The sequence below is a fragment of the Triticum aestivum genome, chromosome 1A (assembly GCF_018294505.1).
Source record: "Triticum aestivum cultivar Chinese Spring chromosome 1A, IWGSC CS RefSeq v2.1, whole genome shotgun sequence".
Lineage (NCBI taxonomy): Eukaryota > Viridiplantae > Streptophyta > Magnoliopsida > Poales > Poaceae > Triticum > Triticum aestivum.
The window spans coordinates 100,452,836-100,474,885 of record NC_057794.1 but is presented as its reverse complement, the minus strand read 5'-3'; the positions used below and the strand labels follow the sequence as shown (position 1 = coordinate 100,474,885).

The window sequence follows — 22,050 nt, the reverse complement described above, 5'->3', positions numbered from 1 at the left end:
AGAGAGAGAGGTAGAGGGGGGGGACGAAGAGATGGCGTGATGAAAAATTGTTGGGCTCTTTTCTTAATGAGACGGTTGGGGTACTCTTGAATCGATACCATCGGACTTTCCGTTTGTGTATAAATGTTAACAAAAAATTAGCTAAAAGGAAGAATAATTGCTGCTGTTGCAGAGTGATGAGGTGGATAGACTGCATGTCAAAAGAAATAAAATAGTGGGGATCAACTATTTAGATATTATAGATTAGTGAAATTTGGAATAAGATCGAGTCAATATCACTTTTAGGCGCATATTCAATGAAGAGATGATGAAGCAATGGTATCACTTGGTAGAAATCACTCAATCCATCACTCTTTTTGATGATATTGATTCCCTGGTTTGGCAGCTGGCCGACAAAGGGCAATATTCCAGTAGCTCTCTTTATCATGTACTCCCTCCGTTCCAAAATAGATGACTCAACTTTATACTAAAGTTAGTATAAAGTTGAGTCATCTATTTTGGAACGGAGGGAGTAATTAACTTCACGAGGGTGCAGCCAATCTACTGCCTAAAAATGGTAGCTGCGGAGCACCTCTTTGCTGCATGCATTGGACACAACCCCATTCAATTTTTTCCTTTATGAGCACATGTCAGACGGAGGGACCCACCTCCGATGGAGCTGAGACACCATTTCTTGATGCATGCACCGGGGCCGCCACAATCTCATCCAGTTCTTGCAGAAAGTTACGAATGAAACTGCTCGTCGCTAGAGGGCTTTGAAATTCACCTTCGTAAATAATATCTCTTTCTTTTGGCCTTTCAGACCCCCCACATAGTAACAACTGTTGTCACATTAATCTTGCTACGATAGAATCTCTAGCTCGTGGAATCGGGCGCTAATCGCGTAATCAAGTCACACGCTAATCACAGCCCCGCGAGGCAAATGACCGGGCAATCATATAGACATGCATCCAGACAATTCAGAAACATGCAAGAACACAAATGAGGATGCACGGACATACGCATAGTTAGGTTAGGCAGGTCCGGTTGGAGATGCTCTTCGTAAAAATATTTGAAAGAAAAAGACTTTTTTTTTCTATAGTACAATCTTATTCTGTAGTAAAGTCAAGATCATTTTCGTATTCTAGAAAAAATCAAGATCATTTTCCAGCGTAGTTCTGTTCAAGCAGAACCGCAAAAAGAAAAGAAAAAAACTGTTCAAGCAGAAGTGGAATCATGCCGTGTTATTACCAGACAAAACAACACACATCGCGGCGTCAAATCCATCCACCCAGGTAGCAACAGCACTGCCCGCAGTAGCAGCAGCGGACCACCACAGGTCAGGGAGCGAGCCGTCTCCCCCACGTTGTCCACCCATCCAGACGCGCCACGTCGCCCCCATCACTCGCCCGCGTGCGCTCTTCCCACCAACATCTACTCTACCCCCTCCTACTACACGCGGGCCCGATCAATGCGGCCCCGCGGGTCATCCTCTCGAGTGCGTCTTCGGCGGCCGGTCCCGGCCGTTGGGCGGGGCGCGTGACGGATTTGTTAATTCATTCATTCACTCCCCTCCCGTCTCGCTTTCCTGCCCCTCTCATGGCCAGATGGCGATGGGAACGGGAGAGGGTCTCCACTCCGGAACACCACCCCCCGCCCCCCCTCACGTCTCCGTCCAAACTGCCCACCGGGCCGACGAAGCTCGCCTCGCATCCAGACTCCAGACCTTTCTCTCCTCTCCTCTCTCCCCCACACCCCCTCTCCAGATCAGGGGCGGATCCAGATTGGAAATTACCCGGTGTCCACATAGAAGAATGCATGCCTACATGTCAAATAATTCAATGATCTACACACTAAATCAATGGATTACATTAAGCAAGTTCAAATTGGACCCGGTGCCGGTGACACCGGCTAGCTCTACATAGCTACGCCCCTGCTCCAGATCCCCGCGGACTGTCAAGCAGCTGAATCTCTCGTCCGGCCCAGGTGCGTGGCCACGAGTCTTCGTTCCTTTTGTCGTGTCGCGGGCTCGGCACAGTGTTCTTCTCCATCATTGGTCAATGGATCCTGATCGAATTTGATACGCATAGTACGATTCCTGCTTATCTCTTCTTCTTGCCAAGTGAGAAGTTGTGTGCGGCTTCAAGCTTCTGTTCCTCTGCTTTCTTGAGCGCGCTGCTTGCTTTCTTGGCGATTCATCACTGTGCCGCCCCTCTGGTTTCTTGATTGGTGATTCAGCGGCTCGCAGCTTGCTTCCAGTGATCCATGCTTCCCGGGGAGAAGTGAAGGTAGCTAGGATCTACGCAACTCTGACAGTTCTTGACTGCTGGCTGCAGGCTGCCGGAGGCCGGGGGAGACCGGGATCCGCCGAGGTGGCGACCGGCATGGGGCTCGATTTGGGAGCCCTCGCTCTCAAGTACACCGGGCTGGCGGTGTCGGACCACGACTCCATCGTCGCCATCAACATCTTCATCGCGCTGCTCTGCGGCTGCATTGTCTTCGGCCACCTGCTCGAGGGGAACCGCTGGGTCAATGAGTCCACCACCGCGCTTGTCCTGGTGAGCCCTCCGACCCCCGCCGCGCGCTCCAGGTGTTCGTCGTTTTGCCTCAGAGGTCAAGGAGTAGGGCAACCCTGAGTCTTTCTCCCTGGCTTGCTGCTCGGTCGCAGGGCCTCATCACCGGTGGTGTCATTCTGATCTGCACCAAAGGGGTGAACTCGCGCATCCTTATCTTCAGCGAGGATATTTTCTTCATCTACTTGCTCCCGCCCATCATTTTTAACGCCGGGTGAGCGCATTGAGTACTTCAACTAGTTATCTTCAGGCATTTTGTTTTGTTTTCTGTGCAAGAAAATGTGTTGACGTGCCTTAGTTTAGTTTTTTTAATCTTTTAAACAATGTGCAGTGCACGATAACTAGTAGTACAAAAAACACATCGAAGTTCGTATATTATGATTTCCTTCAAATGATGCAGGCTATATCTTATCTGGTAGCATGTGTGCGCGTGATAATTAACCAGGGAAATTGTACTAATTTTTTGGATCAGATGAACGATAAGTCAACTATCAACCCACTCCCTTTTGTCCGGAGGTGTTACCCTAACACTACAGCTAAACCACTAATTTTCTCTCTGCTTCCCTCAAAGTTGCAAACCATTTTTTATTCCCCATATTTATGGTTTATAGTTTAGGTTTCTAGGTTGTAGTATAATGGCCCGCTGGCCCTTTACAGTTAGAGTGAGTCAAGTCACATTTGTTCAACTGCCCTTGCTAAATGTGGGTATTCAGCCATTTTGGCTGTTTTTCGTTAACTAGGTATAAGTATAACGCACTTGCTTTCATTTCTTTTGTATCACATGGACACGGTATTTTTATGTGTTTCGTATATCTATGAAGCTGCATAGGTATCTCAGTACTTGCTCAAAAGTTTCACTCCAAGGTCGCAGTATTAGCCTGCAGTTATGTAACTTATGTTTCATAAGATTGAAGTCTTTAGCTCTGACTGTATGATTGTGAATATTTCCACAAACTATCAGGTTTCAAGTAAAGAAAAAGCAATTCTTCCGCAACTTTGCGACAATTATTTTATTTGGTGCTGCTGGAACACTGATATCCTTTGTAATAATCACGTTCGGTAAGTTACTAAATCATTAATTTAATTTTGCCTGTTAATTTTTGTTTCACGTTTGTACTTTCGTTAATGCAGTTCAGCATTACTGGTATGTTTAGTTTGTGTCACAAATTTTTACGTCAAATGAATGAGAGGTTGTACCTCTTAGAATTGGCTTGTCTCGGGAGCCGCTGCTAGTATTTCAAGTCCTTGAGTGGTGGATGCATGGCCACCATCCACAGATTAAAATTTAAATAGTATTCAATTCTTCACAATCTGGGAATGGCTGACATGGTATTGGACTCGAGTCAGAACACAAGGCACTTCTGTAATCTCAAACGGGCTGAAATCTGAACGTCTATGGAAATTAAACCTAAGGCATATGTTAAACAGACCTGATAATTTGCCATACGTTGAATTATTTACCCATCAGGAATTGTTCCTGAAACCTAGTGAAGAATCACAATTTTATGTTCATGAATTTATGGGAGTCATCTTCATACAGGAAATGGTCTAGAACATGGTTTTCTCATTCATTGCATCCCTAAAGCTTCAATAAGTTGCTCAGGTGCTAATAGTTTTTTTTCTAATGGACATATCAGGTGCTATGGGATTGTTCAGCAAACTTGATGTTGGTCCACTCGAGCTTGGGGACTATCTTGGTTGGTTACTTTTTACTTTACTTACGTACTTGTGTGAAGCTGCTGTTTAGACTTTGGATGCCACTGGATATCTTCTCTTTCTTTTAGCTGATTTTTTAACCCGTATGTACAGCAATTGGGGCTATCTTCTCAGCAACAGATTCTGTTTGCACCTTACAGGTTTTGCGTTGAACAATCTGCCATTTTTGTGTTATGAAGTGAGAAAGCAGACCATTTAGTTTGTAAATTTGTTGCTTGCAGGTGCTTAACCAGGATGAAGCACCCCTACTGTATAGTCTAGTTTTTGGTGAAGGTGTTGTTAATGATGCTACATCAGTTGTGCTCTTCAATGCAATTCAAAACATTGATATTAATCATTTTGATGTCTTCGTTCTACTACAATTCATCGGAAAATTCCTCTACCTATTCTTCACCAGCACCGTTCTTGGAGTAGCTGTAAGTAATCTTTTACTTACACTGTTGTGACACCACCACTAATAATAGGAATTGCTTTAGGATTTGTGCGATGTAGGTTTTGGGAGACCATAGAAAGAATCATTTCATTTCGCTGAGCATTCTGTCCTGATGATTCATTTGAGCATGCCTTTGTTGACTGACTATTCGCACTCTTGTTTTGGCAGGCTGGGTTGCTTAGTGCATACATTATTAAGAAACTTTGTTTTGCAAGGTCTGTACAGAGCTCTTTTATGTGTTTTTTTTATTCCTTGGAGCAATTTATTTGATCATACTACTTACACTGTGAATTACTTTAGAGACTTGAAAACTATTGTGACATGCTTGTGGTGTTATGCGCAGACACTCAACTGACAGAGAAGTTGCTATCATGATACTCATGGCATACCTTTCGTATATGCTGTCAATGGTGGGTGCCGATGAATATAATAAGTTCAAATTGAACAACTCTTTTAATTTAAAATGTTTGGGAAGAAATCAGTCATCATCTGATATTGGTACTATATTTATTTATGTCCGTTTGTTTGCTGCCTTAGTTCCTCTGTTTAGCAGCTTACAGATCCTTTGTTGTATTTCAGCTGCTGGATCTGAGTGGCATTCTAACCGTGTTCTTCTGTGGAATAGTAATGTCACATTACACTTGGCATAATGTCACAGAAAGCTCAAGGGTTACTACCAAGTATGTATTGAGCTGCTAACTAGCTTTTGCTTGCAGCCATTGTGACTCCTTTGTCCATTTGCAAAAAGTATACCACCTGGCTGACATTCTTTTATTCATGTTGCAGGCATACTTTTGCAACTTTATCATTCATTGCTGAGATTTTTCTTTTTCTCTATGTCGGGATGGATGCATTGGACATTGATAAATGGAAATTAGCTAGTAGCAGGTACCTTTTGCTGTCCATGAATAACTATCTGATTTCAAGAACTGTATAAATCAACATACAAGGCATATAGTAGTAAATAGTAATCTGCAGATTTACATGGTTGCACCAGATATCTGGAGCACTTATGCATCATCCAGCAATTAGCTTTGCTTCCATTCAGACCGATCGGTCTGGCAGTGCAGAACTAATGTATTCTGGTGGACTTACATCTGTTAGAGATGATGTAACTTGATGTCGTTTTTTATTTGGAAAATTGTGCAAAGAAACAGCTCCTTAATGCTTTTATTTGTTGTTATTTGGCAATGTGTGGACACTGCTGAATACGGGGCCACAACATCAGCTGCCTTGGATGTCTTGCCTATACTTTTTTGTAACTCTTCCCGAAACTAATTTAAGCTTTGTTTCCTTAATGCAGTCCTAAGAAACCAATTGCTTTAAGCGCTGTTATATTGGGTTTGGTTATGGTTGGAAGAGCAGCATTCGTATTCCCTTTATCTTTTCTATCGAACTTAAGTAAAAAAGAGTCACATCCAAAGATTTCCTTCAACCAACAGGTTAGTATTTATCATTTTTTTACCGATTTATTCATCTATTTTTGTGCTTCTGTCATTCTGCTCCTTATAGAGGGAGCTAACTTTGCTGGTGTTTTTCTCTAGGTTATCATATGGTGGGCAGGTCTCATGAGAGGAGCAGTTTCAATTGCACTTGCTTATAACAAGGTGATGTTTGACAGTAACAAATATGAACTGAACAGTTAAATCTAATGAATTGATTTGGAACTAGTACATGATGAGCCATCCTTGATATATAGAGGTTCTGATATAGAATTTTATTTTTTGTAAACCTTTGCAGTTTACAACATCTGGTCATACTGCTGTGCGAGTTAATGCTGTCATGATCACCAGCACAATCATTGTTGTTCTGTTCAGCACAATGGTAAGACTACTATCCCTTGCTGCCTTCATCATTATTCAATGACTATCTTATGGCCAGCATGGATGTTTCTTAGTTATTTATCAACAAAATACACACTAAAGTTTATGTTATGCTTTCTTCAGACATTATAATGCTGTTTGTTTCCTTATATAGAAACTTATAAATTGGTTGAGAGGTCAATCGCTAATACAGCTGTCTTATAAAGACTATTTTGCTTCCCTCAAGGAAACAGGAAATGACTTTCCTTTTGATTATATATTTGATCCAGGTTTTCGGCTTGCTGACTAAGCCTCTGATTAATCTCCTCATCCCACCAAGACCTGGCACCGCAGCTGATATCTCAAGCCAGTCATTCCTAGACCCACTTACGGCGAGCTTGTTGGGGTCGGACTTCGATGTAGGCCAGCTCACCCCCCAAACAAACCTTCAGTATCTTCTCACCATGCCAACTCGCTCGGTTCATCGTGTATGGCGCAAGTTCGATGATAAGTTCATGCGCCCAATGTTTGGGGGAAGAGGCTTCGTCCCATTTGTGCCTGGTTCACCCATAGAGAGGAGCGTCCATGGGCCTGGCTTGTTGGGCACTGTGACGGAGGCAGAAGACCGTAGTTAAGTCGAAGCCCAGAAGGTGCAAGTGTATTTCTTGTAAATGCTCAGATATCACTCAGTTTTGCTCTTGGGATTCTTTCGGTGTATTATCGCTATTTGTTGGTGTATATTGTGCAGATAATTTCTACAGGACCATGTACGCTGTGTAGAGTTTTGGGAGCCATTCAAGATGTACAATTAATCTGTAAATTAATCTCGTTCATGTTCAGACAGAACAATCAGATGCTGGATATTAGCATTCATGTATAAAAGGAACTCAGGTGGATAACTACTCCCTTACTTGTATGAGGTAATAGATTTTTTTTACTTTGGATATAGGGTACAGATTACACTAGTAATTGGGGAATAGTAGGAGCTTGGAGAAATCGAGGATAGGCAGGAAGAAAGTCACAGGGAGAGATGCACTCGTCTGAAAAGTTCATGATCAATGTACATTTTTTGGGGGAAATTTTGAATGTTGATTTGGTGAGTGAACAAAAACTGTTTTTGATTTGTACTCCCTCCATTCCGAATTACTTGTCGCAGATAAGGATGTATCTAGATGTATTTTAGTTCTAAATACATCCATTTCTATGACGAGTAATTTGGAACGGAGGGAGTACCTGATAAGTTACCGGTGGAAATTGAGAGAGGATGTACATCCTCAGATGTGGCTCGCCACCAGAGAAGCCGACTCCTATGTGGCACATTGGCCAATGTCATGCCCTAAAGCCGCCTTTAGAGCATCTTCAACAGGCGCATAAAAATTTTACGCCCTAAAATAGTTTTAGCGCGTCACTATAGCATTTTTAGTGTGCCGGACCCAATATTACTTTAGCAGATGCCCAAAAATGTATGCTCAAAAGAACACGCAGTGTAAATTGTGAAGCGCGCGCAATCCGGCGCCTCAAATTTGCAGCTTTTTGATAGCGTTTTTCAGCGTGCGCCCAACCCTTTTTTGCGCGCGCATTGTTTTACAACTTTTGCTGGAGCTGTCCGGCGTCCAAAAAACCTGAATTTTAGCGCGCGGCCCAGTTTTTGGGCGCCTGTTGGAGATGCTCTTAGGCTCTGACCAAAGCCATCGATTCATGGCCGTTGCACCTGGGATCTATACTGATCCACAAACCAACACTAGTCGTACCTGCGCACTTTATCCTCACATCATGCACACCCAGAATCAACTTCCAGCTAGTCACATGGCTTGATGTTCTAACTCTATGGTATACGTAAAACTTCAGCAATAGTGCTTACATAGTCATCAGTGGTGGCGCCGCTACGAGGCGCATGCCAAACTTGCTCTAAACAACCCTCCCACCGGCTACAACTACCCATAGTAGCCGGAAACGGGGAACGGTAGGCCGTCCCTCGATCCCGATTTATTGACCCGGAATCGGATTCGGGAACGAGGTTGGATTCGGTACGATTCGATGAAGATTCAGCGTCCCCGCAGCCTGCTCCTCGATTCAGGTTCCAGAATCCAACAGCCAAAAACTGAGGCATAATTTACTCACGCCGTCGTTTCTTTTTTCAAGGACTCCTCGTTCTTCCTTCAATCCATTAATTGCAAGGGATCCATTAACAGCAAGGAATGTTGACCGTCAGGGAGTCGTCGTTCTTCAGGAACTGCGTTCCTCGACCCATGGTACCGTACCGGGTTCATCGTACCCAAACGGATTGGATCGCGTCCCCGCTATAAAAAATTCGTTCGAAAGATGTATACCCTCGTTGTACCCTATTTTTTTCAGCCACCGACTCTCGTCCCTCGTTCCCGTTCCTCGTTCCCACCGTACCGGAAACATGGCAACTATGCAACTACCCCATCCGTTTGTGAGATATTTTAGCATATAATTGGACAGATGCCCAATGTGATGATGCTACCATTCCTCAATGCGCATCCAACACTTTATGCGGGTTTGATCATTCTCAACAACATCAAGGGTGATATTCTGCCATGCCATCACCAAAGTTATGTCTTCTTCATTGGTGTATTTTGCAACCCAACATATACTCTTCTTCAACGGTGGGAGGCCTAGAATTCATCGATCTCAACGAATCACCCATCATGCTCGTCAAGGTCTCATTGTTGACCAGTGATCCTTCGAAATTGACCATCCCATCACTACATAAATCGACACCATTTGCATTCGGGTGCGGCAAAAATCCCCACAGGAAGGTGGCCCCGATCGTGCCCGCAACCAAGAATCATGGACCCCCGTGGAAAACCGTCTGGGTGCGAGGCGTCCGCGCAGATCAAACGGCGTGGAGGGCTCCAGATAGCCAGCCGCGTGAGGCCAGCACAAAATGGACGGTGTGGAGGGCTCCAGGTAGCCAGTCGTGAAAGGCCGGCGTGAAACGGGCGGCGCGGAGGGCAGTCTCACGTGGTAAGGGCCCCAAGAGACGAGTACTCCAGCATTCTTTATAGGTGTAATTTCCTGTTGCTATTATTTTTGTTTTGTTTCTTGCACATGGGCCAACAGTGCACTTCTATGTCCTGCCTTCTTAGGCTGACATAATGATTTAGCTTCAAAGATGACCAAACAAAACAAGGAAAAATGGAAGAATAAAAAAACAAAGATTCATAATTCTATGTGTGTCTGAAAGAAAATGCATTGTTCTATATTAACTTGATAGAAAAAAGGTAAACTAAAGAGACATGATGTATCATGATTGAATGAACTTGCAAAAACAATGTAAAATTTGCATATACGCGGTACTAAACTTGCACTTTCCATATATGTGAAAGAACAATATGAGGACAACATGATTTCAAGTCGGAAAATTTGAATAAAATTGTGGAAGACTCTATCTAAATATACAAAACAACTAATCTTTTGCAACTAAAAACTCGAACCAACATATATGATGTGAAGCGGTTTATATTCAAAACTCAAGTACTTACTTTTTCTTCTCCAGTACGCACGAGTGTGCATTTAATATATTATAGAAGAGAAAGGGAAGACTCCCTCCATGTCATGAGATTACAGAGTATTTTACATGCTCCGCCCCGCCCACTTCAACACCCTATTTTATATGCAACTACTCATTTATTGTCCACGTTGACATTACCGCGAAGAAAATGTAGAGCTCCATTTTTATGAGTCCTACTTGTCTCCAAACCCCAACTTCACTCTCAATCCGCTGTAGCACTTGCTTCTAAGACCATGTCGCTCCGCAAACACTATGGCATTGTAGTGTTTCCATAGCTTCCACATGCCCAAGAGGTAGATCGCCCGAGTCGTTCTCTGATGTTCTTCCTATTGCTCCAGTTTGATGCACCATGCTCCCAATGTCTCGTCCGTAGAAGGCACTCTCTCCGACTCCCCAAATGCATGGCAGACCCCATTCCAGACTTCTCTCGCAAAGATGTAGCTTAATGTGGTTTATGGTCCCATAGTGTTGATCGTAGAATGGGTATGCAGCCTGATGAAGTAGGCCTCACCTGGCTAGCACCGATTTCTTGAATGCTAACCCACAAAGAAGCAGTATTGTAGGGTGCTTTGGATTTCCACGTGAAGGCGGTCGCGGATGAGACCTTGAGAACCCCAAACTTGGCCGCATACGCAGATCTTGCTGGGAACACACCATCTTTCTCCCACGACTAGGAGATCGAGTCTCGTGTACCTGTGTCCAGGTGTATAGCCGCCACTCTAGGCCAAAGATCCAGAAACTGTTTGTAACGTCTCAGACACGCCCGTCGGTTACTGGTCGTTACTTCTGGTGGGATCTAGACTGGCCCCACAGATCAACAATAGTCTTCCCTGCGCACTTTGTGCTCGTCCGTGCGCACCTGGGACTAACTTCCCAGTAGGTCACCCATCCTAAAATTGCTTCAAGTTGAGCACGCTTAGCTTTGGATTTTTTTTCTAATGGGCTCCCTAAAAATAAGGAATTCCTTGATAATATGAGTATTATATCATCCCTATTAAGCCAGTTCCTCACATACACCCCCATTCAAAGAAACCGATGTCCTCGTCGGGTCACAGGGACGTTCCCTCTTGAAGCATACGCCTGTGCATCTAGTCCAGCAGATGTGCCATGTGGTGTGTCATGACGGGTCATAAATGTCATACGCAACATGACCGCGCACCTGACCCGCAAACATCGGTGTAACCGCAAGGGTCGTCTTTGATACCAACTTGTAACGCTCCGGACACACCCGTCGGTTACTGGCCGTTACTCTTGGTGGGATCTAGACCGGCCCCACAGATCAACACTAGTCTTTCATGCACATTCTGTCTCCACTTGTGTGTGCATCTGGGACCAACTTTTCAGTCGGTCACCCATCCTGAAAATGCTTCAAGCTGAGCACACTTAACTTTAAAATTCTTTTCGAATGGGCTCCCAAAAAAGAAGGAATTCCTTTATGTTATGAGTAGTCTATTATCCCTATTAAGTCAGACTATCACACTGTTGGAGCGTGTCAGCGGTGAGGTTAGGGCCAAGCTCCCGCCCAAGTGTCATCTCCTAGTGCCGCAGAAACCGTGCACATCGATCTAATTCTTTTAGGAACCTTCTCATAGACCAGCGGTTCTAGCTCTTCAATTTGGAACCCGTCGAGCCACTGATCCTCCTATAACAAGGTGTCGTGGCCGTCTCCCACTGTAGCCCTTGTTGCTACCCGGAATAGTGCCATGGATTCTGCCGGTACAACAATCTCAAACTCACATCAAGGCCTAGAATTGTCAGCTCGCCGTAGCCAAGGCCAGCGCGCTTTGCAGAGCAGTGGTGAGCTAGCGCAGGTTTAGTATCCCAAGTCCATCTGCCCACTTAGGCCTGGAAACCATGTCCCAGGTGACGAGATAGATGCCTCCCCTTGCCCTCCTCCTTGCCGCACTAGAGAAATCATCTACTCCCTCCGTTCGAAATTACTTGTTTCAGAAATGGATGTATCTAGAACTAAAATATGTCTAGATACATCCATTTCCGCGACAAATAATTCCCATTTCCGCGACAAGTAATTCCGAACGGAGGGAGTACATACTTTGATCACCGCCATCATATAGCAAGCATGGCAATGTATTGGGATCGCATGGCATGTATTGAAATACTTACGATCGTATTTTTTTCTTAAGAATATATTTGATCGTTGATTTTGATACCATCACATAAACAAAAATAAATTAGAACTAGCTAGTATTTGTTACTGAAGCTTGGTTTTATAACCAAACAAAATACATCCTCATATTTTTGGATATAGCAAGGTCCCAAAAATTAGAAACGAAAAGAAAAAAAGAACGCCACATAGATCCTGCCACGCGGCACGCCACCCTGCCGATTGGAGAGCCGGGAGACCGTTATGGCCGGAAGCCAAAACGCTCGCCCCCGCCTTCGGACGGACGACGAACGACCCATTCCCGTCCCCCTCCCTTCCCACCACCTCTCCGATCAAATCGCAGCCTCCAGGAAGAAGGGGAGGGAAAATCCCGCTCTCCTCGCCCGATCGGATCCGGCCCGGTGCCATGGATCGCATGTCGTCGCGTCCGGCGAGCCCGGGCGGCGGCGGTGGTTACGTGCGGCGGGGCGCGTACGTCTCCAGCAGCGCGCACACGTCGCCGGGCGGGTCCCCGTCCGCGTCCCCGGTGCACACCCGCCACACGCGCTCGGGCTCGCTCGGCGGGGCCGGGTCCACCTCCTCCGCCGGCCGCCGGGGGGCGGGGGCCGCCGCCGCCGCGCGCGCCGCCGCGCAGCGCCTCGCGCGCGTCATGGGCGGGCCCGGAGGAGAGGACGGCGGCAGCGGCAGCGAAGGCGAGGAGTGCGAACTCTCCGGCCCGCCCATCGAGCTCTCCACCCCGCGCAGGCCCGGCAACCGCTCCCCCTCCCCCTCGGTAACACCATCTGAATCGATCGCCATTTCCAGATTAATGTCGTCGTCCAATTGAGGGCCTGCTAATGTGCGATCATCCGTAACACGTCCATGCGCCCCTCACGCAATTTTGCGATTTCCTAGTTGCTACATTACACATTGTGTCATTGTGTTTGATGGATGTACTAAGTGGTTGCATGTAAATGTGTGTGCATTTTAGATAGGTCGTTACCTTGCGGATCAGGCGCCGGTCGTTAGCCGGCCACCCTTGCTGACGAACCGGTATGTGCCCGGGAAGTCGGTTCCGATGATACCATCCATCAAGCAATCAAACCGGCCAGCGACAAGCGGAACAGGTTTGGAATCGTCGGTCTTGGTCCCTAACCGAAGGGAGCAAAGGTCAGTTACTATAATGAGTTCCATATTTATGAGCAGTGAATTGGTTATGTTATGATGTTGTTAGTAGTGCTATAATGGGTTCTCACCTGTGTACGAGTTATGTTAATCTGGAATAAATTATTTATCTCATGACTCATGCTTGTTACTTTGTTAGTTTATTGATGGTACAGCTTACGTGTGAACTACTCTCTCCGTTCCGAATTATAAGATGTTCTAATGTTTTTCTGAATCAGATGTATATAGACGTATATCAGTGTGTTTGTTCACTCATTTTAGTCCATATGTAGCATATTGAAATATCCAAAACATCTTATAATTCGGAATGGAGGTAGTACTATCTAGTATCTCCCAGTTTACTTACAGAGAATTTGTTAATTAACAGAAGGCACCTCGTTAAGTATTTATTGCCTTTTGAGCATTATTTATTTGTAATCACATGGTAAGTAATATAGGCTACATCATCCTTAGGAGATCAGTTGATCTTGGAAGCTCGATGAGAGGACGGCGCTCCTCTTCTTCTCTTAACGATGAGGTAAATCATGTCATCAGAAATACTTTTGTCTAAAATAATAATGACTGAATATTCAGAAAATTCTATGTTTTTCCCTGAGAAAGGCTGAGCGTATTGGTGCATTGAAAAAGTGAAAATATAGGATTTGCTACTTTAGGTTGCCCAACAATTATTTTGACTCTCCTTTAGATTAAAATGCTCCTCCAACCAATATGATATGGATGCTGTATATATGTTATTCTTCAGATGTCATTCCTTCACCTTAAGATCAATTATTATCTTATTTGGAACACTCCTGTGGTTCTTGGATGCCTCCCTTGCAGATTAACACACTTCAAATGGAAAATGATAGCATGTACGAAAAGGTGAGATAAAATTACGATTATGAATTTTACTTCTACTTCTACTTGTTGGAAGCACTCAACATCCTTGTTATGCTGGCATGCATCTTCCGAGCTTCAGCTTGAAGAGGATAGATCCGATGAAGCAGATGTCAGACAGGTTTATTTCTTTGTTAAAACTGCTGAATTTATGGTAGCAAGTTCTGATACTTGAGTAGCTGGTTTAATCCTAGTGTACTTCTATTTTAGTTCTTACCTTGGAGGCTGGTTCTACAACTGCATAATATGTTTGGATCCATGCAACATTTGTTCTAGGCTCCTTGTTAATACGATCTTCTGTTAATAGTCATAGATTAATTTCTCTACATTGAATTTACATGCCTTCGTGTTACATTTTATCTTTTACATAGCAACTCAGAAAAGAAGTTAAGGCCTAAGAAAGCCAAAACGTCCAGGTTTGCCTTCAGTTGCTAAAAAGTAACTGTGACATTTGTCTCTTTTACTGAACCGTGCTCCTAATAAATAATAAATAAATAAATAATTTAAAATATCAGATGCTTCAAATGGATAGGTGGGACTTTAATTGCTATTCAGCAGACCTACTGGATCAATAGCTGTACAACGGCAGCAGACCAAGTTTCAGTCCTACTCGTGAGCCACTAAAGACCAAATATGCAAACTTATTGACTTAGTTTCTAAATTCTGGAAGCCATTTGCATGAATATGTCTGCATTCACTTTGTGTCATATCCATGTTTTGTGCTAATCGATCTTCACTATTTGAATTTCAGGCGGGTGATGCCATAGAACCGGAGGTCAATTTCATTAGCAGGTATGTGATTTACTAAAACCTATCATTTCTTTTTATTTACATGTTGACCATATTTTAAACCATGTTTCTGCCTTGACTCTCAGAAAGGCTGCAGCACTAGAACAGAGAAGGGTATGTTTCTATACAAAAGCTTCTCCTGCTCAACATTTTGTCAAAATGTGAAAGCTAATTTTGATTTGAGTCCCATTTTGTGCTTTGATGTGGTGCTTTAGGTGTTAGATTCTCCCGAGTTCTTTTTTACGATGGTCGATATTTTGAAATAAATATATTTCCCCCACAATTACCGAAAAAGGCTTTCGCCCCGCTTTATATATAAAGCAAAGTCCAACAAAAACCTGGTACAAACGCACGCCACCACCACGCACGCACACACCCAAGGCATGATACATAGGCGCTGAGCGCAGCAACACGACCCCAAACACTACAAGAGCAACCGGGGACTCCAACAGTGACCACGCCACTGCGAAGAAATGAAGCCACATACGACGAATCATGAGCTCCAAGACGGTGTCTTCAAGAAGGAAACGATACCGAGCGCCGCCACCGTCCGATCTGAGGATCAGAGTTTCCCCAGGAGCCACACGACGGGCAATGGGAGCCGCGACGACGCCTTCAAGAAGGGCACGAGCAACGCCGCCGCCGGTCCGTCCGAAGATAGAGCAGGTTTTCACCCGGCCAACACTCACTGCCACCGAACGCCACACCCCAGTGACCACACCGCCCACACGGCCATGGCCGCCAGGCAGCACCGAGCGACGAGCTCTGCCCAAGAGCACCACGCTACCACCACCAGGGCCGCCGCCCTGGCATCCAAGACCTCGACAACACCTCACTCGAAACCTGTCACTACCCCAACCGAAAAGACGAGCGGACTCCGTGGCAAACTAGCCTCCATCGACTCGTCCTGCCGCATCGAGCGCGAGACAAGCACGGTCCTGCTGCCGGGCGCGAGACGGGTGTGGTCCTGCTGCCGGGCGCGAGACGGGCTCGGTCCTGCTGCCGGGCACGAGACGGGCACGGTCCTGCTGCCGGGCACGAGACGAGCTCGGTCCTGCTGCCCTAGCGCGAGACTAACGATGGGCCATAGCTGGGAGAAGGCCATTCCTTCAACGGGAATAGCACCCGGACGACGAGGAGATAGATCGAAGGCCGATACAAGCAGCCTACGGATGAGCCGACGCCAGGGCATACCAGCCGCCGCCGCAGCCAACTTGCCAAACCGCTGTGGAGCCACCCACGGCCGGAGCAGCAGCCACACCGGACCACTGCCCAACACGCGCCGTCCGGCGAGCTCCAAGCGTCGGAGCCGCCGGGCACGCACCTGCCCCACCAGACAGCCACCCCGGACGCCAACACCAAGCCGCCCGGAGTGACCCCGGTCCGCACCGCCACCACCGCCACCACGCCGCTGCTACCTCCGCCTAGCGGCAAGGAAGAAGCCGCCGACCGCAGCCCAAGCCATCCACAGCCCGCGCCGCCCGCCATGGTGGCCGCTAGATCTAGGTCATCCTGCGACACGAGCTGAAGCAAGACCACCAGATCCGACACCACCCCCCGCAGCCCGCCACCTTCAGGAGACACGCACGCACCCAACGGAAGGGAGGCCGCCTCGCGCCACCATGGCAGCCACCGCGTCAGATCTGAGGAGGACGAACCCTAGCAGACCCGACCGAAGGGGCAGGCAGAGCACGCACAACCCCGCTGCCGTGCAGCCGCCGCGCCGCCAACACGCACCTGCGCCACCGCTGCAGCCACGCGCCGCCGCACCGCCATGCCCCGCACCAACATGGTGCCTCCACCCAGCGGCCATGTCCCGCGCCACCACCAACCGAGGGATGAGGAAGGACTCCCGCCGCCGCCGGCGCCGGCCGGGCTTCGCCCGCTCGCGCCCTCTGGCGGCGGCGAGGGGGGAGGGAGGAAGGGAGGGGGGCGGATGAAGGGGGCGGCGCTGAGTCGCCCGTCGGCTCGCGGGAGCCGAGCGAGCGACCACAATTTGCAACTTGCTTCTACCAAATGGGGAAATATCTAAACTGTAGCTCTCTAGCCCAACCAAGGGCTGACTGATAATCGGCTGATCGAGAGCTGTATGAAGGAGATATAGGCCTATGGGAGGTCCGCTTGCTGGCGGGCCATGTTAGACTGGAAGCAAATGATGCCCAACCCCACGTGTCACATGGGACGGACAACCCTTGTATGGTCTATTGGAGGCAACCGGGCCCCATCGCCTCATTGTCCCATGAGCACCCTTGGATAGGAAGATTGCACCCCACCCCACACCCGAGCCCTTGGTTGTTGACCTACCAGAGTATAATGAATTTTCTTCATTTCATAAGTCCAAGTTAGAAATTACAGGGAAAATAAAAGCAATTCTAAGATTTTGCATACTAACTCTGTCCAACCTCGAGATCTGTTTTCTCTTAGGCTTCAATGAGAATTGGTTCAAGAAGGGGTAACAGTGCAAGCTGTGATGAGATTACAGCCCTTCGATCAGAAGCGAAGGTGAATAGTTCACCAAATATGATTACTTATTGCTGAATGAGTTTTCCTCAGTCATGTTTTGCAAGCCTAAACTTTTATTTACTCTGTTGGGCAGGTCACTGGTGAGATGGCCACATCTGTATCTCGGCGTGTAGGTACTGGATCAGAACTGAGATCTCTTCATGCAACATCCAACAGAATGATCCTGTCACAAGAAGAAATGGTGTGTAGGCTTGCTGGCCTATTCATATTCTGGCACTTTGTTGTTTTTGGATCCATTACATTTCACGAAAATCATTTATCAGGAGGAGGTGGTGCTAAAGAGGTGTTGGCTCGCCCGCTACTGGAAACTATCTGTTAGACTTGGTACTGAGATTATCTCCTGTATTTTTTTTCCGGGATCTTCCTCTAATGTAGTCTAATTAATTTCTCAAAATTCTCTAGCGTTCTACTACAGCATAAAAAGGTGCAGGGAAGCAAGTAAATTTGTGGAGCCCTAAACAGCAGCTCTCCTCCATTGTAATTGTTAACATTGAGAAATTAAGGGCTCGGGTGCTGGTTAAAAATAAGGGCTAAGGGATGCATTATTGCCCTTACCTATTTGTTCATTATAAAATTCATAAGCTAATGTTGCCATAAACATTTCGCATAGTTTGCCTTTTAATGAGTGTACCCTTTAATAATATGTCCTGTTTCAAATTGATTTCGTTAAGTTATTCATGGAGAGATTCAGTCGTTACTTGTCTGTCATAATTTTCTCTGAAGCCTGTAAAATTTATTGCCAATTATTGTCAGGGAAAAATTGATATTCTTCATGAGAAAAAGGCTTATCCACAACTGAGCAGTCAATTTTTTAAAAATATGTAATGTTAAGATTGTCAGAATGGTTGGCTAATGCAAAGGTGTCTATTTTAGGGATACATTCTGATATCGCTGAACAAAAACTAGAACACTGGTCCTCGGTTGCACCACTTGCACTTGAAGTCGTCCTATCAATTGGGCAAAAAGCTAGAGATGGAAGTTTATCAGGTCAGATTCCCTTTCAAAATCCATCTTTTGGTCTCCTAATTATGATTATGTTACTACCATGAAGCCGTTGGTACAAGCATCTCAGATTTAGATTACTCTACAAGTAGCTTATGCCGTGATACATGTAGATGAAGGCCAGATTGCCATGAAATGATATAACCTACATCAATTGAAAATCCCTGTAAGGATTCTGATGTCAAGATAAAAATGAAACTGGAAATGACATAAATAAATCTGCAGAATGTACTTGAGTTGCTTTGAGTTGGATTTCATCTTTGTTGTGATATGGATTTTTGCTTTGCATTTCGTACGTGCATAGAAAATGAATTCCAAATATATTTCCCTTAGTGAAGTACTTACATTTTGCCCATAGGTGCAAAAAGATGTCAAGTAGAGGGTTAATATATTTCTGCCATGTGGAGGATTATTATATTTCTGTCATTTTTTTAAAGTAATATAATGCCGAAGGATGTATCATCATTTTTAAGTGTACCAGTGATGGTATATAATATCATGATTTCAATCACATTACTTATTTTCTTGTACTGTTCATGTGGTAGCAGATAATGATGTAAATGATACGGCTGGAGACGGAAATATTGAGAGCATGCTTTTAGTTGAGAAAGGACTTCGTGAATTAGCTTCGCTCAAGGTTTTTTCTCAATATTTTCTTAGTAATTTTATGCTTGTCCCAATCTATGAGTTTCTTTCAGAGGAAAGTCCCAATTGATCAAGTTTGATGAGATCCATAGTACTCACAATAAAAAAAAAAGGGCAACCTGGTGCATGTAGCTCCCGCTTGCGCAGGGTCCAGGGAAGGGTCCGACCACTTTGGGTCTATAGTACGCAGCCTTTCCCTACATTTCTGTAAGAGGCTGTTTCCAGGACTTGAACCCATGACCTCATGGTCACAAGGCAGCAGCTTGAATCCATAGTACTCACAATAAACGAAAATTATGTCTCATAGTGTTGGTGTGGCAATTTCCTAGATGAAAGTTATCTTCTAGCAGTTCTCATGCTCGTCTAGTTCATTGTTTTGACAATTTCGTTTTTTCTGTCAATCACAGAGTGATACAGAAAGTAATTGATGCATCATATTGGTTCCACTTGATGAAAATAGAAAGTGGATCGTCAAACTTCAGTACTTCATACTCCCGTAACTAATTAGGGTTACAAGTTTATGTCATTGTGAAGTATATTGTAGACGCAGTATGTGTCACTGAATTTTCTTTCACATATTCTCATAAAGGAAGAAAATGATATTTATGTTTCTAGTTTCAATTGCTGAAGCAATAATCTAATATTCCCTTTGAAGGTAGAAGATGCAATCATGCTGGCTTTAGCAGAACATCGACGATACAGACCTCTCTCAGGTGGCTTCTCCAAAATGTACTCATTTCTTATACTTTTATCTTTAATATGTTACTATGTGATATATCTCAGAACTTCCGACAGATATACAACCATTTTTCTGGCCACTACGATAAAGTCATAAGAGTTCCAAAAAGACTCGAAACTGTATGTGGTGCTGTTACAATTTGGCAACACATAGCATCTCTTGGGCATCCAATAGCCACTTTTTGCAGACTCCGAATGGTACAGCAAGCTGACAATGCATATAACACCAGGGAAAAACGGAGCAATTACACTCCTTTAATATAATTGATATATACCAGAATCACTTCAGGAAAATACTGAACAAAACCATGTAGATTTTTGGTTCAGTAATTTTAGTTTGTATTGGAGAATTGCAGGAAGTTTATCTCTTCGTTTGTGTGATTAGAGCTGCTTCCTAGCCAGCTGTGTCAGCTCATCTGTCCTTCTGAACATTCATGTTGCTAAATTGACTTGATGGCATTGGACGAATACGTTTAACCCTTTTTATGATGAGTAAGCTTCCTATTGTAGGTCCGGTTTTTCCTGCTGATAGTCATAGTTCTCCAGAGTCAACTGGTTAGTTCTTCTCTTCACTAATTCCTTTGACATCTATGGCCTGTGAAAAACACTAGTACATCAAATTTCTTTACTAACTATCTGTGGGGGCTTGCTATTTGTCCTAGATTTAAGTGAGGACGAGCGAGAAGATGTACGCTTCAAGCAGGTAAAATAACAATCTGTCATCCATGTGATGCGTCGAGACAATTCTCTGCAAATTAGTACTATTATTTTGTGTTCCGCTATGTGTCAAAGTTAAAACATTATAAACTAAGTCGACCATAGTAAAATGTCAGCTTAAACATTTTATGGAAATTCATATCTTCTGTTCTTGTTTCTTTCTTGTGAGTGTTCCATTTTTTACTTACCATAAATTTTACGTCGAGGAACTAACAATACAACAGGCATGGTTGACCTACTTTTGGAGGCGGGCCAAAAACCATGATGTAGAGGAAGATATAGCTGACGACCGGCTACAATTTTGGATAGAGCAAGGCAACCATCCAGTCACTACAAGTGATGTCGTTGAAGGTAGCCTCCCTTACATTACTATTGAGATCATCCTTTGCACAATCCACAATTCTTTACAGTTTGTATGTTCTAAACAAAAGAAACCACAACTATTTTGTTTTGTTCAAAATTATGACTGAGAAACCATAGTGAGAAGTATCATGACCTTGCAATCTTTTTTCCTTTAATCACCTCGCTAAACACTAATAGTTGTGCTAAATGTGTTGTTGAAAGCTGTAATCATTTTTTTCTTGTTTTGTCAAACTATGTTAAAAGTTGATAGAGGACTTCATGAGCTGAAGAAACTGGGGATCGAGTCTCAGTTGTGGGAAGCCACAAGGAGATCTTTCGACGATGAATCCATTAATCATGGAAGTCCATTTGGATCTGAAGTGTAGCCAACACATAAATCGGAATGAGGCCTAGTGCCAATTTTGCGCCGTCACAGGCCCTAGAGCCTTTTTGTTTTGTTTTGCAGTTTATGGTTATTCCACAAGTTCATGTAAATTTTCTGATCAGAACAAGAGATGATTCTGTCTCCTAGGCCTTTTTCTTTCTTACCAGCTACCTCAATTAAATCCTGGTAAAGCAAAAGTGATTAATTCAAGATGTGTTGTCCATTAATTGAGTAATCTGCTGCAACAGGATGCATACATACCACTCATTGTGTTGATGAAACACCCTGGGTCCTCGGGTCCCTGGGCTCCAGCCGCCCAACTCTTTGTGTACCCTGGGTCCCCGGGCCTCTGGACTTGACTGCATGAAACTGTTGGAAAATGTTCCATTGCCCTTCGAAGGTAGTCAAATTATGATCCTGAAACAGATCAGAGCTACGATGGTAGAATCGTAAATCGTAGAATCTTCACTTATGGAATCGCACATTCTACTAACCAAAATCGTAGAATCATAGGGGTTAGTTTGATTGATAAAGTCGTACATTAGAATCACGATTAGAACTACCTACCCTTCACTTTCCCCCCTTTCCCTAGGGCCAATATATTTCTTACCTCTTCCATTTTCTAGGCTTAGTAAAGCATAAGCCAAAACCTTGATACAGCTTTGCTCAATCTATCATACCCTGGGGATTTCCACCTACAGGG

General features: G+C 44.8%; 2 protein-coding genes across 4 annotated transcripts; both read left to right on the top strand.

The window, feature by feature from the left end:
* The first annotated feature begins 1,609 nt into the window (after window positions 1-1,609).
* LOC543443 (sodium/hydrogen exchanger 1) lies at window positions 1,610-7,447 on the top strand. Of its 3 annotated transcripts, XM_044462198.1 has the most exons (16): window positions 1,610-1,745; window positions 1,922-1,965; window positions 2,316-2,537; window positions 2,648-2,766; window positions 3,514-3,611; window positions 4,190-4,249; window positions 4,362-4,408; window positions 4,490-4,684; window positions 4,870-4,916; window positions 5,045-5,111; window positions 5,281-5,381; window positions 5,488-5,589; window positions 6,005-6,143; window positions 6,246-6,308; window positions 6,442-6,525; window positions 6,794-7,447. In XM_044462198.1, the coding sequence occupies exons 3-16, from the start codon at window positions 2,364-2,366 to the stop codon at window positions 7,136-7,138; spliced, it is 1,641 nt and encodes a 546-aa protein (XP_044318133.1). In that variant the 5' UTR covers window positions 1,610-1,745; window positions 1,922-1,965; window positions 2,316-2,363; the 3' UTR covers window positions 7,139-7,447. The 3 variants fall into 3 exon arrangements, with proteins under 3 accessions (XP_044318133.1, XP_044318134.1, XP_044318135.1); XM_044462199.1 differs by lacking the exon at window positions 1,610-1,745 and having other exon boundaries at window positions 1,918-2,068; XM_044462200.1 differs by lacking the exons at window positions 1,610-1,745; window positions 1,922-1,965 and adding an exon at window positions 2,073-2,208.
* A 4,983-nt stretch (window positions 7,448-12,430) lies between these two features.
* LOC123038568 (coiled-coil domain-containing protein SCD2) lies at window positions 12,431-21,557 on the top strand. The gene is made up of 17 exons (XM_044462197.1): window positions 12,431-12,938; window positions 13,137-13,315; window positions 13,784-13,847; window positions 14,150-14,191; window positions 14,289-14,327; window positions 14,958-14,998; window positions 15,082-15,109; window positions 17,420-17,497; window positions 17,592-17,699; window positions 17,782-17,842; window positions 18,392-18,505; window positions 19,069-19,157; window positions 19,821-19,878; window positions 20,414-20,458; window positions 20,566-20,606; window positions 20,845-20,971; window positions 21,227-21,557. The coding sequence occupies exons 1-17, from the start codon at window positions 12,573-12,575 to the stop codon at window positions 21,346-21,348; spliced, it is 1,602 nt and encodes a 533-aa protein (XP_044318132.1). The 5' UTR covers window positions 12,431-12,572; the 3' UTR covers window positions 21,349-21,557.
* Window positions 21,558-22,050: the final 493 nt, after the last annotated feature.